The sequence below is a fragment of the Didymosphaeria variabile genome, assembly GCF_027946475.1.
Source record: "Didymosphaeria variabile strain IMI 356815 chromosome Unknown scaffold_8, whole genome shotgun sequence".
In the NCBI taxonomy this organism is placed as follows: Eukaryota; Fungi; Ascomycota; class Dothideomycetes; order Pleosporales; family Didymosphaeriaceae; genus Didymosphaeria; species Didymosphaeria variabile.
The window spans coordinates 264,435-281,228 of NW_026611627.1; the positions used below are offsets into that span (position 1 = coordinate 264,435).

Here is a 16,794-nt window from a genome sequence, read left to right on the forward strand (position 1 = left end):
TCCGAAATCAACTTGGGAGTAGATATAGTTATCACAGCTATGATGCTATTAGATCGAGCAGAAGGAATGGAAGTCCCCCACGTAGATACAAACACATTTGCGTTGCAGAGAGATAATGGACAAGGAGAAACAAAAGGCTTAGATTCTTCACATATAGTACCTGCTTACGCGGTGCCCTGTAAAGCTGCGTAAAGAGGGATCTGAAACTTCTACAGTATACGGCTTCACGTTGTCGCGAGGGGTCGCAAGATCCTGCTCATACAACGAGCCACGCTTAGATGGGCGTCCCCTGTTGTTGATCTCGATGGTGGTACTCAGCTTTGATTGGCCCGCTGGACTCCTCGAAAGGTTTCCTACCGACGGTGATTTGCTCGGCCAATGCACAATTTCGCCAGATCTGGGCCGCGATCTCGCCTCAGATGGCTGATCGATCGTTACTGTTTGTTTATTCGATCGCGATCGCACGGGTGTACGGGGAAATTCATGATATTTACGGTCCATGGATACGAATGGCGCTCGGGAGCGATGGCGCAATGACCGTTCAACCGCTTTGAGGAGACCTTTCACTTGCACGTATTCCGCTGGAAGTTCAAGACGAATAGTTTTGTCATCCGTTTCGACCGTGCTGTGGACTTCACCATCCCTGTAATACATGAGTGCCGTAATATCCTGAGCTAGGCGGTAACCAATGTCACACAGCTGCTCGTGGTTGCGGTGGACTTCGTAGGGGTCGTGGCAGTATGTACAATTTTGTGCATGTTTTTCGAAGTGATAAGCCGCCCAAGCCTGTTCGGTATTTATATACCGCAATCCCGCGTTGACAGGTTCTTTTAAGAAGCCATCCTTTCGAGCTACCTCGGAAGCAGAGGTTGGCATGGATTGTTTTATGGTCGGAAGGACATTGTTCGACAGAATCGTCCGCCTATTCCTCTGACCAGGTGCCGGCACCGAAGACAACTCCCGCAAAGACGGATTTTGTGGCGAATATGAAGAGTGCGTCGGCGGTGGGGGCCCTGAATACTGGAGTCGGGTATGGAAAGGTATGGGGCTGTCAAGTGTGGAATGAATTTCACGCGGGGGATAACCTTTTCGTTTGGACAAGGAAACAGGCCCCCGGGACTTGATTATAGTATCAGGTATCGAAGTGGAATCCTTCGGAGGTGAGCTCCGTAGTAATGACATGGCATTTTGAGTAGCAGCTTCAACTTCTGGATCGTTTGTGAGAGCGTCATCGTACAGAATCGAGGTCGTGGAAGATCTAGTGGGTGGCGGGGGAAGCGAATCGATTCGAGTAAGGTGCTTTTCTAGCTGCCCAAACTCGAAGCAATAGCTTGGATAGGTCTTGAAGCTGGCGGCCCTTTGGTTAAGCCTCTCAATTTGAAGCGATATGTCCTGGAACACAACGGCTGCCGGTAAAATGTATGCGATTTGAGTGACTGTACTTCCCGCAACGATATGACCATAGAGAGCGCCGGTCTCGGCGCTAAAGACGCACGATCCGCAATCGCCGGGATGCAGTGGTCCATCGAGCTTCACAGTGAAGACCTCCTGATAGGCTCCAGCGCCAGGCAGGCGAGTATATGAAGGCGATCCAGACAGCATCCCCGTGATTAAGCCGCTCGAGCCAGTCATGGTAATAATGGATGCAATCTCAGGGATTTTATCGGCAACGTTCTTTAGCGACATATACGGAATCCCACCTTTGGAGAAAGGTACAGAGACGTGAGCAGAGACCGAAAGTATGATATCATCATCCTCGGAGAGAATTAAGGCATAATCCAGGACAGTCGACGCGATGCATAGGTCCCGGTTAGAGACTGCAACCGGGTCTGCTTTCTCTTTGCGTAAGAGTCGTTCGTCTCCAGGGTCAACGTCGCTTGATTCCCCTGCAGGCAAGTACCGGACAATTCTGCCATCGCTGACAGTCTCACATGTTTTGCTGCGCAACTTTTCCGGGGCAATGATACTGATCTCTTCCGATCCTGAGCTATCCAGACTGCCGTTATTCGCCGCATCGTCATCCGAGTTACAACCAGAAGATGATTCTGGGGTCCTGCTTCCTCCACTTGTAACGTCCGCGAGCGCATCATCGTTTTCATCGTCCTCAGCGTCACTTTGGCCCCCGAATTCGCATTCATCATCAAAATCAGCAAGAGAGGAAGGCCAAGGTACTATCCGATGTCCACTCGAGAATGGGTGATTGACCGTGAAGTAATAGTTCTTGCCCTTCGCGCAGAGAAGCCCACCAACCGTGGCCTTTCGATGTTCAACTGATCCGTTCGAGAAGGTTTGCACCGTGATCTGAGGTCCTACTGCACGGTCCAAATCTGACGATGTTGAGTCACTTTGTAATGACGTCAAAGCGAGCTGCTGTGGGAATACTATGTTTGGTGGGAAAGACCAGTGGCCGGTTTCTATGCCTGGGTGTTGGTTGAGAATGCCACTCTTTCTCACCATGTCCATAGCTTCCTTTCTCGGGCCTTTTTGAAAGCATTCAAACATGATTGTCGGCACAGCGGTAAATTTCGATTTGCCAATCATATAGATGGACCATGTGACCCAATCAGCGCCCGGTACAGCGTCGCTACAGCTGTTGAGGTATTCCTTTATCGCTGGAGCTACCTGGGAAAAGGCCTCGCGCGCCGCGCCTTGAGCTCTCCAGCAGAGCCTTCCTTGTTTCTCTCCGTAAAATTGCCCAATGGACTCCTCGGGATTTGGCCAGCGGGGCTTTCTCTTAAGCGAACTCCAGAGTTGCTGGGAACTCATGATAGCACGTGCATGATAGGAAGCCCCAGAATAATGAGATATGGCCTATAGCGCTATATCCGCGATATCAGAGAGTGCAAAAGAAGTACGAAGATACTCAAGGAGGAAGAGTCGGGACGATTGATGAAGGCGGGGCTTGAGGCGTGGAGCAGGCTGAGCAAACCGGTCAACCCAAGTGAGCTGAAAAGCGCGTTGCATCGCCTCGAGCATATGCCCCGCATCCACCGCCACCTTCGTCTACCCCTGTATGCTGAGCAACCATATCCGCTATGGTGATTAATTTGTTACTTCAAGAGCGATGAAATCCCTTTTGGTAAAACTCGCACTAACCTAACGCCTAGTACAGTGACGATAGATTTGGCGACGGGCTTCCGAACGTTTTCTGACAACATCATGATGGATCTCTTCCTTACCGAAGTGGGCGTTCCACCGAACGTTCAGCAACAGGTTGTTGGATGGTTCTTGGACACAGACCCGGCCTCGAGGCCCAGTTCTGGCACAGATCTTCAGCTATATTTCCAATATTATGCGAAGCAAATCTGTCAGGCCCTGCACAATGATGCGCAACACATCTCTGCAGATCGCCACCAGGACATCCTCAGTATCGGGCGGCACTTTAAAGACGGCATTTCAAGAGATGTCATCAAGCAAAGGTTGGCCTCTCAGTACCACGGGCCAAGGCCCGATATCGCGGACTATCTCTGCGAGGGTTCTATCGATCTAGCTGTTCGAGCGCTCTTAATGATCGACATTGGAGAACTGCAGAACGGATTTTGCGGTCGAAGGCTAATTTTTTGGGAGCGCGGTACCGTGCAGGACTTTCTCCACGGAGCCTTTCCGAGCAATCCAGTTCTGAGCGCCCAAGGCGTAAAATTAGGCAGCATATTTCTTGCATGCAATCTCGAACGCATCGCCGGGGTCAAGATCGTGTGGACTACGAACTTAGCGGATCATCTTCGCATGATCGACGAAGATAAGAGACTCTTCATCTTCCATCATGCTTCATTCCTGCAGCATCAGCAACAGTAAGTGTTGTTCGTTTATGCCTTCCTGTATCGCTGGCTATGTGATAGTCCAGAATTCCTCCAATGACACATAGTGGACGCTAGATCGCTGGACATATCTTTGAGATGATTGCACAGTTGGGATTAGCGCATAATGCTGATAGACGTTTCTGATAGTTCCATCTTTCCGAAGGGACTAGTTGATGAAACAGTCCGAACACTCATGCTCTTGTTTCCCAAAGGACACAAGTTTACCGAAACATGGTATCGCAAGATCGCAAGCGTCGAAGCGTTGGACCCTTTTGTCGTCCAGTGCGGATGCCTTCGAGCAGACGATAGACAATTCGAACATTTCATGTATTGGCGCGATAGACTGCTCATCTTGAAGCAAGTCTTCGACGAGTCGCGCCCGGGCACACTCTCTCAATGGTGGAACGACCGGCGCAACGGCGTACAATGGTACACGTTTTGGGTGGCTATACTAATTTTGTTACTGACCATCTTCTTTGGCTTGGTGCAAAGCATCGAAGGGGCCCTACAAGTGTACAAGGCGTACCATCCGACGCCAATATGATATGCCGCATCTAGTTGGACAGCTATTATCGTTTGCAAAAAGGATTCCCCCACTTTCTTGTCAGCTCTGGGCCTTCGTTTTTGCAATTTTCAGCGAATTTGTATATACATTCGCCCTATTAGCTAGCTCAGTCCGGTACCGGTGTTCTAACAGGCTGATTGGCCTGCTTTGGCATATAGCTCAACGAAATCTATCTTTGAATCTAGAGTAGCAAATAGTTGGCTTTTAACTGGGATAGCGAAGCTCATCATCGCTCTCTGTCGAGGTTCATCCCCACAGTCGTGTAGTGAAGCTTCACTGCCAAGATCTAGGTATAAATACCACCACCATTCTCCCACCTTGCTCTACACACGTTGTTCCTTGCACTCGCATTAAAAGGGGAGTTGACCATGATACATGGGAGATGGATCAAAAGACAAAAAAGGACTGGAGAAATGTGGGCGTGTGTCTGGAAGAGATCAAAATGCTCGAGCAAGTCGTTCATGTGGCGAACGGCCTTTTGCGCGCGATGATCAATATCGTCATCACCTCTTCAAAATCATCCGTGTGCCGGCCGATCACAGCACGCACGGAGACGTATAAATAACGCTTTATCATTGACCTTCTTGCTCTTCACACTCCGTTGCTTTGCACTAAAAGGCGACCACTTGAAGTACATGTGAGCGGACCAAAATATCAAGAAGTTTCGAGCCATGTGGGCGCGCAGCTGGAGGACTCGAATGCTCTTTCCTTCTCTCAATGGAGCAGGACGGCTTTAAGCATAGAGTGACCTTGGTGAAAATCATCATCAGTGCTTTAGGGGGATGATCAGTGCTCGAGCTGGTCACTGGCTTGGGATGGTGCGGGAACTTATGTATAAATAGAGGCCCAATGTTCGTCTTCGTGTTCTTCACACATCGTTGCGCCGCACTAAAAAGGAGGAGAGCAGGAGGAGAGCAGGAGGAGAGTATTGTCTATGGGAGGTGGACTAAAAAGGCATGTCCGCGCGCCCTATGTGTGTGTCGAAGCTGGAGGTGACCAAAACGCACAGGATAACGTCACATGAACAAGAATGGTCTGTGCCGTGAAGTGATGATGAGTATCGCCATCCTACTTGGGAGGAATTCATCAGTGTCCCATTTAGGGACTGAGATACAGTGGGGTGATGACTTCGGTATAAAAGCCACCTGCCTTTGCTGTACCTCGCTCCTCGCTCCTTACGCTTTGTTGCTCTGCACTAAAAACCAGAGAAAACGCAGTCCATGGGAGGTGGACTAAAATATGGTGACGACCTTAACATGGGCAAGCTCGAGGGCACTAAAAGGTTGGGAAATCGTGGGACGGCCTCGGGCGCAAGCAGGAACTTCAAGTCTATCCCGATCGTGTGCATAGGGCGAGCTGTGTCAAGTCGTTCTCCTCCTTCTGGCATGATTCAATTTCGAATTTTGAGGACCTGGAATTACTGCGCCCACGTGAGTTCGAAGATGCACACCATTACTGAAACTTGTCGATGCAAATTACAGTAACTCATCTGAAATTCAGTGTCCTGTGGTACCTCAGGCTGAGCCAAGCTGTGCCCATATACCAGTTGCCGCGCGTAGTGAAATTGACATTGATTCGTTATCTGCGTCTATGCATAATGCGTGTATGTGTATGTCCACCCTCTATATTCTCATACGGTCGTAGCCACGAGGCTCAGTACGAGTTCTAAAGCATAAGGTGTGTTTCTCTTCGCCATCCGAGTGGAATCCGTCATTCATGGAGCGCAGAATGATAGCCCAAAGAAGATGGCGTGTCTGGTGTTAATCCCGGTAAGGCCCGCTATGCATCGTATACTTGTAGACAGACATGTAACATGACCTTCGTCCTCAGACCTTGACAAACTTGGTGTGGCTGCCCTCCGCAATGACAGCGCCCCGCTCCCCATCCACAACCTTATAGATGCTGCATCTTGTGAATGCCAAGGTCCCGCCAACCTTGGTCGCTACGCCCTCGATCTCGATCTCATCGCCTTCCCTCGCCGAGCTCTGGTACGTGACGTGGATGTCGGTACTGACGCCGATCTTGGAGCGCTTGTCCCACGCCGCAATGGCGATGCCGCCTACCCAGTCGATGATCGTGGCTGACGTCGAACCATGTATACCTCCATGAGAATTGACATGATTCTTGGTCAGGGTCAGACGCGCTCTTACAACGCCCTTTGACGCATGCGTGAACTTGACATCTGAGAGGACGAGCTGGTAGATTGCACTGTGCGGCAGGCGGCCAGCCCAGAATTCCTGAATGAAGGACAGGAGCTCGGGGTCGTTGGCGGGGGAGGCCATTGTCAGATCGGGAGTTTAGAATTAGAAGTCGTGGAGGATGAACGGCGTCCGACGCGAGATCGGCCCAAACGAAGAAAGAAGCACGCGGAACAATGGTTTCACCGAAGCGCGGGAGCAGGCGCGACCCTGACCCTCGCGTCCCCGAATAAGCCTGCGCCAACGGGCGGCGTGAAACGTTCCTGAGCCAGCATATCCCGCACTTGTTGCCAGATCGCTTGCCCCACAGGCGAAACACACAACATTGCTACGCTGGACTGCTGGTGTCCTTCCTTACCTCGATGTGCGCGCGTGCCCTAGCGACACCATGACCGACCCCCTTGAGCCCGTGCCGAGTCTCCGCGAGCCTCCGACCGACGCACCCGCCGACCCGCTTGCGCCCGTGCCAGGTGCGCCCAATGCCACCGAGAAGACACCTCTACGCGAAGAGGTCTCCAAGGAAGGTGCAAATGCGCCGTCGATAGACTGGAAAGCGCTGTTAGACCGCGCTCTTGTGTTCCTGTCAACTGCGAGCAATGAGACGCTGGGCGCATGCTTGGTTGGTCTGGGCGCAGGGACCTACTTAATATTAGGAAGAGTCGGATTACTTCTTATAGGCGTCGTGGGCGGTGTGGCCCTCCATGCGACGTGGGAAAGTCATGCGCACGGCGACCATGGCGCCGAGAAGAGCCAGGACCTACGGCGGAAGGAACTGGGAGTAGACATTGCGCACAGGGTCCTCTCATGGCGGGAACAGCGAGACAAAGGCAGCAGTCAAGACGACGATGACGCCGATCTCAGTGTGAAGCTGTACTCAGGCCAGGAGTTGGATTTCTCAGACTTCCGCCCAGAGACGGCGGCTGCGCTGACGGAACTGACGGACGCGGTGATACGCGACTATGTCAAGTATGCTCATACTCGCCGTCTCCTCGTACACATGTATATGTCTAATGCAATACAGGTGGTGGTACCACCCCATCATTCCCAACGAAACACTCTTTCCCAATGCTTCTCGACAGACATTGACCGCTTTTTTGATCTCCATGTCTACACACCTATCCCGCAAGCGACCGGCAGATTCATTCGTCGATTTTGTGACCAAGTCTTCGTCATTCATGATCATCTTCTTTTCTGAACTCTCAAATGCTATCTTGGCGAACCCGGGCGAGACTGCGCCTGGAGCTGTGGACTTGTACATGAAGATGAAGCGCGACAGCACGCTGGCTACGATTCTAGACACGGAATTTCAAACAAAGCAACTAGGCGGTATCGCGGAAGATATACTTCAGAACTATCTGGAGCCGAAGACGTACAACTGCAAGCCCGCGCGGGAGTTCCTGCACCAAATCTTGGCGAAGGTGGTGCTGGAGATGATCGTTACAACGTGTTCGAAACCCGAGTGGATCAACGGCTGGATCGTGCACCTGCTTGAAGATGGCGAGCCCGAGCTTATGGAGGCCATCGACGCGGGCGTCGAGGCATCGCCGCTAGGGACCGCCAAGGATAGTGTTGAGCGGCGGCAGAACAGTGAGGAGGTAAAGAAGCACAAGCGGGTTGTGAGTAGGGCGCAGCAGGCAATGGACGAAGCTATGCAGGAAGCTCAGCGGCTGAACCAGATGATTGCGGACGAGGTAAGCTACAAGTTCAACAACCTTCATTGCCTTGATCCTCTCGTGTTACGATTGCCTCCCGTAATCAATGCTCAAGATGATGAATTTTGCTAATGCAATGGTAGGACGCAAAGCGAATGAAAGAGCAACACAATACATCAAACTCTTCCTTGATCGACGATCAGTCCGAGAGCACTACGCAGGGCATAGTCACCCCGACTTCATCACAAAGTGAGACCCTCGCAGAGAACGACATGTCAGCCTTCGGCATCACGAACATGCCTGCCCATGGCTCACAAGAATCCGCCACACCGTCCCCGACCAACGAAAACGCGCAACCGCAGAAAGAAGCTTTCACCAGCTTCGACCAGCTCGTCCCGAATGCTCCTCCTACAGCGCTGGCAGATAATTCACCACTTACACCTCCACCACTGACGCTCCACAACTGCAAGATGACCATATTCGATGACTCTATGCCGGGCGAAAAGGGAATAATTAGAAACAAACCCACCGTGGAGTACTTGATCCAAATCGAACCTTCATTGGACTATTATAAGGGTTGGATGTCTGCAAAGAAATACACCGATTTTGAGACCTTGCACGAGGTACTTCGCCGAATAGCGCAAATCACAGGCGCGAACGGTTTCGTGGAAGCACACAAGGATCTGCCGACTTGGAAGAACCATACCAAGGTATCGCTTCGTGGCGAACTAGAGCGGTATCTGAACGATGCTGTGCAGTACAGACCCCTTGCTGAAAGCGAAGGTATGAAGCGCTTTCTCGATAAGGAGATCGGAAACGGCAAATCGCCCGGCGCAGGCGGCATATGGCCCGGCCAAGCATTCGAGACGATGGGCAAAGGGATGATGAATGTCCTCACTCAAGCGCCAAAAGAGGTCGCGGGAGGCGGCAAAGCGCTCTTTGGCGGTGTAACGGGCGTGCTGGGCAGTGTTGCCACCCCCTTTGGCGCAAAGAACGGGAAGAAACGCGCGGACTCCACAACGAACAGCCCAAGCGTGTCCCGCACGTCGACCATATCCCAAACTACGCCGATAACCAATCGACACGGTCGCGCTGAGAGCACGGTATCAGAGCTTCCAAGTCACATCCGATCCGAAAGCACGATGTCGTTTGCTGCGAAGCGTACATCCACGGAATCTCTTCGCACCGCTAACTCGCCAATTATTGACCAGCAGCCACAAAGAGAGGCGCCTATGGAGCGGCGTCCAAGCTACAACCCCGATGGCGATGGGAAGCGCTCGGGCCCAAATAGTTTGTTCGGTGGGTCAAGAAGTGCAAGTCGAGCGCCGAGCGTGAGGGAGAGTATGGACCTGTCGCCTACAATGGGCGGCGACCAGCTCATGAGTAAGTTTTCCATGTATACGCATGATGAGTCGGAGACTAACGTCAAGCAGACCTCCCCCCTATGCCGTCCGAAATATCAGACGACTACACCGACCCGGTCCACAGTCGACACCCATCGCGCACATCGACTAACTCTTTACCATTCACCGCTGACACCCCACCACCCGTACCTCCTCTCCCACGTCGCCCCTCAGCCATATCTCTCACCTCTTCCAATCCCCCTCCCACAGGAGCACCCACCGCCTCATCACCCGAAGCCAAAGGAAACCACGCGCCACCCACGCCCCCCTCTCCGAGCCTGAAACCACCGTCCTCATCGAACTCTTCTTCGCTACCATCAACGAGCTCTACACGCTCTCCTCTGCCTGGTCCCTCCGCCGCACACTGCTCAACGCCGCAAAGACATTCCTCCTGCGCCCCGGAAACCCGCAATTGACCTCCATCCAGACCCTGATGCAATCCACCATGCTCGACGCAAACACTTCCGATGATGGGCTGGCGTACCATATCCGCAAGATACGGGAGAATGCGCTTCCTACTGAGGCGGAGTTAGACAAGTGGAATAAAGAGTGTGAGAAGAAAGGCTGGGTAAACGGAGAGATGGGAGATGAGGAGAAGGAGAGATTGAGGGTGAAGGCGAGGAAGGCGCTTGTGGAGAAGGGCATGCCGCAGGCGCTGACAAGCGTTATGGGACAGGCGGCTAGTGGGGAGGCACTGGGGAGGGTGTTCGATGCGCTGCAGGATGCGCGGGTCGCGAGGGGGGTTATCTTTGGGCTGATGCTTCAGGCGTTGAAGGGGGTTACGCAGTAGGTGGGATATACACATTGGGAGCTGGGTCTGCATTGGTTGGGCGTTCGTTGTCTGTAGATGGCGTTGTGGGGATGATGGTAGAGATGATAGTATTATTGTAATTTTACGACTTGTTACGCTTGGACGCAGTCCTTCCGAACACACGTTTCTTCTCTGCTGCAGGTCGAGCCACATCCAAAAGAGGCTCCGTGGTCCAGCGAATTCTGCTTCGAGTGGCTTCGTCATGTTTGTGGCCGAGCGATCGTGTTGGGGTGTTGCATGGTCTGACGTGTTGCCCGTTGCACGGACTGCTACCGGTGAGACACGATACCGGTAGCGCCGGAAACTCGGAAGGTGGAATTGGGGGCTACGATTTGGTTCCCCGAAGGAGGCGGCGTAGTACCGGTTGACGTCCTTGCATGCACCGACCACTTAGTAAAGGCACACTACTTACGTCCCTGCCACATTATAACATCTTCTCCACTTTATCAGCCTCACCACCAATCTTAACAATACTATGGCGTCGTTCCTTAGCTGTCCTACTGAGCTCGCAGATACCATCCTTGAGCAAGTGTCATTTCGTGACCTTACTGCTGTGAGCCTCGTTAACAAGAAGCTACACAAATTCGCAACGCCGCATCTTTATTCACAAGTCAACTTCACCATCTATCGAGATAACCCGCGCCCTATAATGCATCTCGCCCGGACTATATTCAATAAGCCTGAGCTAGCAAAACTCGTTAAAAGTGTGCGTTTGCGCGATGGGGAGGAGAGTATTCAGAGTATGTGGGAGCCGGGAGATTGGTACGGGCAATACAAAGTGCCTCTGGCTTCTCCGCCACACCCGGCAGCAGATGATGGGTTACCTGAGTTTGTCTCATTTATTGCGGAATCTGGTCTCTCGTACGCCGATATCTGGATAGACAAACTCCAGGTGGGTGACCTAAATGCCTTCGTTGCCCTGTTAATCTCCAAATTACCTAATCTCGCACGTTTTCGTGTTGGGTATGCGGCTATCCTACCTTTCCTCGGGACGAGGACAAGCGCGAAAACCAAACCAAGGATCGTTTATGACGACGCCTTTCTAGGAAAGCTTTTCCAATCTGCTGTTTTCGATACATCGAATCACGGGCTCTCTCGATTCGAGCACCTAGAAGAGATCTTTTTCCCTGGACCTCTAGAATCGGACCCTGGCCCAAATCCAGATTTTTGCCATCCTCAAGGCCTATTTACTCTTCTTAACCTTCCGTCCATGCGCAGCATTTCAGGTTGGTGTTTCAACCCTAAGACGTTGCCGTTCACCTGGCCATCAGGCCTACCAGACCTTACCAATCTCACGTCGCTATCTCTAAAATACGTTCACATTAATTTCCTTGCACAAGTCCTTGAAAGAACTCGGAATCTCAAGACGTTGAGCTGGGAGTGGTTCTACATACCGGATTACGGCGATCAGTTCAATACGGACACGCTTAACCTCGACAAATTTGTCGAAGCGTTGATGCCGGTGCAAGAGACTCTCGAGGACCTGACAATCAAATTCACCAACTGCATGGGGACGTGGGATCCCGACGTCCAGCGTATCAATGTCACAGGGTCCTTGAATGGTCTTCAACAGTTCACTGGTATCAAGCGATTCTGGGCACCGTTCCAACTGCTGCTTCCGGACTGGGAGTCCAATGCAAATTGGGCCCGCCGGCTGGAAGACAGTCTGCCACGCAATGTTGAAGTCGTCACAGTCACAGATTCTGTTGCATCAACAGATGGTTATCCGTACGATGAACCTGACGAGTTCGCTTTTCTCGGGCGCTGGCTCCATGAAACGGCAGCGACGAGGACGCCGCACCTTAGCGAGGTCATTGTCTATATGTCGGATAGGTCCGGCTTTCTTGAGTCTTACGAAAGTTTTGATATGGTCCACCAGGCATTTGAGGGGACGAATGTGAAGTACAGAATTATCGATGAGGATAAGGAGGTGCGACTATGGGAAGTTGTATGAAGAGGATAAGGAGGTGCGACTATGGGAAGTTGTATGAAGATGATAAGGAGGTGCGACTATGGGAAGTTGTATGAAGAGGCCAGCGAATATGAAGGGGCTCCGTGAATGTTAGTATGTAAAATCCTATGGCTATATATATTAATAGCAAAGCATTGTATTCTACATACGACCATAGGACACTGAAAACTAGGCTTCCCGTCCGCTCAGCCATATATAAGCAGTGTACCGGCGGATTAGTAGTTGCGTGGGTGACCAGCAGCGAATACCCGCTGTTGTATGTTTTTGTTTTTTGAAGATCTTTGTTCTCGCTCGGAGTAGCGTGGTGGAGCGAAGTGGAGCCCGTCGGGGCGGGCGAGTCAGGTGCTTCTACAACCGTTGCATCGCGTCGAACTCGCCTGGAAAGCAAAACCAGGCGAAAATCCTAAGCTTGATACAATAGCACAGCAGGGGAGTAATGAAGCACCAATGTCCAGCACGCCGGACGGCTGTTCTCATTACTTTTGCAGCATAGAAGAACGTCACTTGCTGACATGATTGAGTCGAGCGTTGCGCGGAAATAAAAAAGCTTTCGTGGAATAATCTCCTAATCAATTAACGCAAACGAGGCAGTACAAGCCTACATGCACACTACGATAGGATGTCTCTAAGCAACAATCTCGATATTCTTTCACATGCTTGTGATGAGCGGATGCTGCAGAATCGCCCTTTATGTTACTTTGTGCACCTTCACTTCTACCTATGGCATGTGCACTTATTCAAGTTCCTAACGTGCTCGCGAAAGGCAACTCCCGCCGATCTCTCCAGGTAGTGCATGGATTGAATCGCCAAGCACCACGATGTTTCCTTTCAAAGGCATAATGGATGATGTATGGGACGAAAAATGGTACAGGTGGGAAGTTGTGCATGCCATCTTCGAATGCCCTATCAGAAGTCCCAAACACGAGCGGACCAATTCGATACTAATATGGTCAGTGATGTGAAATCTGCTGAAGAGACAGTAGGGATCTTGCCTTATCAGTGTCCATAGCAGATTTCTCAAACCTTTTATACGCCCCTCGTATTTCCTCGCTATCATATCGGTCAAGAGCCTTCAGCGTATCGATCTCATCCACCAAATGCCGATGCAGTGGTGTTGCAAATGCGTCAATCAAGTTCCTGACTTTCTCTCCGTCATAATCTTCTGGAAGACAGCTCTTGGTATATGCTTCGAACGCTTCGAAGCCGGGCGTGAAGGCGCGGTGCTGTTCAACATTGCCTTCCATGAGGCCCTGTATATGCGTGATACTCTCAACGTCCGGAAAGAACATCTCCTCTTCCGAGTCATGATGATGGTGCATAGACTCGTACCAGCATTGGCAGTAAGTCAGAAAGTCTCGAGCCTCTGTGCGCGGTATCTGTGCGGCTTGGAGATAGATGCTGTTCAGACCGCGGATGATGCCGTTGTGGGCCAGTGCCATCTGGGTGGCAACATAATAGGCCGCGTGGGACGTCTATTTTCTCCTGTTAGGCACAAAAGCAGCGTAGGAGAACGAAAACCTACGTCCTTAGAGAATGGAAGAGTTGGGATAAGAGAAAGCGGTTGGTCTGCCCATTGCGGAGACATCGTGGTAAATTGCCGTAGCGTAGATAGAGACGATTTATGGTGATAGTGGATTGTGACGAGCTCCGCGATTGTTCTTCAATATCCACATTCGAGAGCATACTTATGGCACGCCTGGATTGGACATCTTCACTTTGTCGGAGGCCTGTGCCAACGTTGACTTACGCCCTGTGAGAGACGGACGGAATGTTCTTTCGACTGAATTCCTACTCTGGCAACGATCAACACACACAGTCGGTGCAACTATGGTGTTGTATACTCCAAAAGGTCCAAGCGCATCTACTGTGCCCCCATAATGCCTGTCCGCGGGTTGCGCAGCGTGATGCGAGACCGCAAACAACGCCCAACTGAAGCTGCTTGGTAGACTGCGATGAATTGTGCCGACCCCGAGTCACTAGATTTGGCTGGCTGTCATTGGTCTTCGAGCTGACAAAGATGTACGCCCCGTGCAGTCATCACATTGGCCAAAGTTGGAGCGGGGATCGGGGGCCGACTCTCTTCGTACACCTTTCCACTTCCAGCTGGCACTAAGCTTCACAAGCGGGCTAACATGTTTCCGATCGAGCATACACTCTGAGAGATGCACCGAATCCATGAGAATATATTTACTTACTGTTTGAACACGATGGAACCCTCATCTCATCACACTCAGATCAACACTTCTCATTTCATCGAACGCAAATCTCAGCAACGCTTCTCGACATCGTCAAATCACTGACTTCGCATTGAAATACCAAACAATCGGAACACAAGAAACCGCAAACATGAAGGTCCTTCTCATTGGCGCAACCGGGAATGTGGGCCTCAGGCTCGTCGCTGCACTCCTTACACACGGTCACAACGTCGTTGCATATGTACGATCCGCTCAAAAGCTTCAGTCTCTTCTCCCGGCGTCGGTATATCGTCAACTCTCCGTGGTCGAGGGCAATGCCTACGACTCACACGCAATAAAAAATGCCATAATACACAACGATTGCGAGGCCGTCGTCAACTCCGCTGGAGTCGCGGCCATGGCTCCCTGGGGCAAAAGCGATCTGCCACAAATATTCGCTGCCGTTCTGGAAGGGGTAAAGCAAGCGGGCGCAGAGCGAAAGAAGCCTTTGAGAGTCTGGTTCCTGGGTGGACTGGGAGTGTTGAGCTTCCCAGGTTCGAACTCGATCCTCTCGGACCAGTAAGTACAGCACGAAAGTCTCACACAACGATCTCGAAATTAACAAACTACAGTGTTCCCATCTTCCTCGCTCACCGCAAGAACATGGCCCTGCTTAAGACGCTCCCACCAAATACGGTCGACTGGTCCATGATCTGCCCCAGCACAATGACGCCTGAATCTTCGGACTTCAGCGTACCTACGAAAAGCTCGCACGCAAGACTGACAGCAAGTGCTGGAACGCCACCATTGTGGCAAGATTCCTGGATGAAGCACATTCCGCTGATTGGGAAGTCGCTTGTGGCTGCGATGAATGCGAGTCGTTACGATACCACTCTGGAACAGAACGCGGACTTTATTGCTCATGATTTAGAAACCCGAGATAGTCAGTACATCGGGGCACGGGTAGGAATAATCGACGCATCGAGGTAGTTCGAGGATGAACAGTTTTCGTCAGAGCATGTGTAATTAGCGAGCGTCCTGTTGATAGACTACATAATGTGTTAAATCTTGCGCGCTTCTCTCCGGAAGATTCTCGACGCTCTTTCACGCTAAGAACGAAGTTAGATCTCTGTTGCGAATCTCACTCAGTATCATAGCTTACCAAGCTCGGTTTTTGAGATCGTGACGACGCTCCTCCTGCGGGTGCCGATGAACGTCCACCAGGCGGTGACGTTCCGCTGTTTGTATGACCGGATGCATCCTCGTCTTCATCTCCTGTGTCATCTTGAGTTCGTTCATTCTCCGCACCCCACACATCAGTCTTATTCCTTTGTATGCGATTGTCCATTCCAGAAAGCCGGTTGTCAAACCACTTCCTGAACTCCATGGCTTTCTCATTTTCCAAGTTCGCCATCTTTTTAAAGAGATCGTGCATTATCTTGATACTGTCTTCCTGAATGGTCTTCAATCCTTTCTCAACGGCACTTTCTACCGCTTTGTCGATGGCGTCTTGCAGGGCCGGAGATATCAGGGACACGCTCCGAGGGGAGGGAAAGATCTGAGTTGCGGCACCGTGGGTGCTTGCGGGAACTTGCGGAGTAATAGGAGGAACATTGTCCCGGGAAGGAGAGTCGTATCCTGTTCCAGTGTGCGATAGATCATTCACATACCACGTTTCATCTACTAATTGCGTTTCGGAATAACCTACGGTACCGTCATCGTTGATTCTAGGTGTGTGAAGCTCTTCAGAAGGCGCGGTAGACCTAGGTGCTCGAGTTGGTGTTTCAGGATCGGGGCGGATTGTATTGACGGACTCCTTGCTACCGCTGCTGTGTGCCCTTCTTTTAGACTTATTGGCCATTGCGTGATGGCAGCAGCTCTCTAGCGGCTCTTGGGCTTTTGACTGAGGCAGACCGACATGCTCTTTAGTATTTATGTACATATGTTGACAAAGTCATCAATTGTCATTTGTGAATGAAGCAAACTCCTTGGTGGACGAAGTGACATGTGCTAGACCAAACAAAACGGTGATCTGGATGAGCTCTCGTCATACCTAGCTCTTTTAGTATTCACTCTCGGTTTCAGCTGCTCTCCTTCGATGAAGTCAAGGCATCACGCCGCTGTCTCCTGCGTTCTTTAGTGCCCCGTCGTTCAATTACGACAGCGCTTTACGCATGAACAGAGATAGTCATACACGATATCAAGTCGATAACAGCCAT

At 51.3% G+C, this 16,794-nt stretch overlaps 7 protein-coding genes across 7 annotated transcripts; 3 read left to right on the forward strand and 4 right to left on the reverse strand.

The window, feature by feature from the left end:
* Positions 1-922: 922 nt before the first annotated feature.
* On the reverse strand, positions 923-2,766 carry png1_2 (Protein png1; the record flags this gene model as incomplete). The annotated part of the gene is made up of 2 exons (XM_056219054.1): positions 923-1,013; positions 1,100-2,766. The coding sequence occupies 2 exons, from the start codon at positions 2,764-2,766 to the stop codon at positions 923-925; spliced, it is 1,758 nt and encodes a 585-aa protein (XP_056066181.1).
* Positions 2,767-6,191: 3,425 nt separating this feature from the next.
* On the reverse strand, positions 6,192-6,647 carry N0V89_010311 (uncharacterized protein; the record flags this gene model as incomplete). Its single annotated transcript, XM_056219055.1, has 1 exon — positions 6,192-6,647. The coding sequence occupies one exon, from the start codon at positions 6,645-6,647 to the stop codon at positions 6,192-6,194; it is 456 nt and encodes a 151-aa protein (XP_056066182.1).
* A 304-nt stretch (positions 6,648-6,951) lies between these two features.
* N0V89_010312 (uncharacterized protein) lies at positions 6,952-10,408 on the forward strand (the record flags this gene model as incomplete). Its single annotated transcript, XM_056219056.1, has 5 exons — positions 6,952-7,529; positions 7,585-8,254; positions 8,359-9,598; positions 9,649-9,664; positions 9,829-10,408. 5 exons carry the CDS (start codon positions 6,952-6,954, stop codon positions 10,406-10,408), a joined length of 3,084 nt encoding a protein of 1,027 aa, XP_056066183.1.
* Positions 10,409-10,904: 496 nt separating this feature from the next.
* Positions 10,905-12,383, forward strand: N0V89_010313 (uncharacterized protein; the record flags this gene model as incomplete). The annotated part of the gene is made up of 1 exon (XM_056219057.1): positions 10,905-12,383. One exon carries the CDS (start codon positions 10,905-10,907, stop codon positions 12,381-12,383), a length of 1,479 nt encoding a protein of 492 aa, XP_056066184.1.
* Positions 12,384-13,351: 968 nt separating this feature from the next.
* On the reverse strand, positions 13,352-13,986 carry N0V89_010314 (uncharacterized protein; the record flags this gene model as incomplete). The annotated part of the gene is made up of 2 exons (XM_056219058.1): positions 13,352-13,873; positions 13,924-13,986. 2 exons carry the CDS (start codon positions 13,984-13,986, stop codon positions 13,352-13,354), a joined length of 585 nt encoding a protein of 194 aa, XP_056066185.1.
* A 761-nt stretch (positions 13,987-14,747) lies between these two features.
* Positions 14,748-15,565, forward strand: N0V89_010315 (uncharacterized protein; the record flags this gene model as incomplete). Its single annotated transcript, XM_056219059.1, has 2 exons — positions 14,748-15,154; positions 15,208-15,565. The coding sequence occupies 2 exons, from the start codon at positions 14,748-14,750 to the stop codon at positions 15,563-15,565; spliced, it is 765 nt and encodes a 254-aa protein (XP_056066186.1).
* A 151-nt stretch (positions 15,566-15,716) lies between these two features.
* N0V89_010316 (uncharacterized protein) lies at positions 15,717-16,436 on the reverse strand (the record flags this gene model as incomplete). The annotated part of the gene is made up of 1 exon (XM_056219060.1): positions 15,717-16,436. One exon carries the CDS (start codon positions 16,434-16,436, stop codon positions 15,717-15,719), a length of 720 nt encoding a protein of 239 aa, XP_056066187.1.
* Positions 16,437-16,794: the final 358 nt, after the last annotated feature.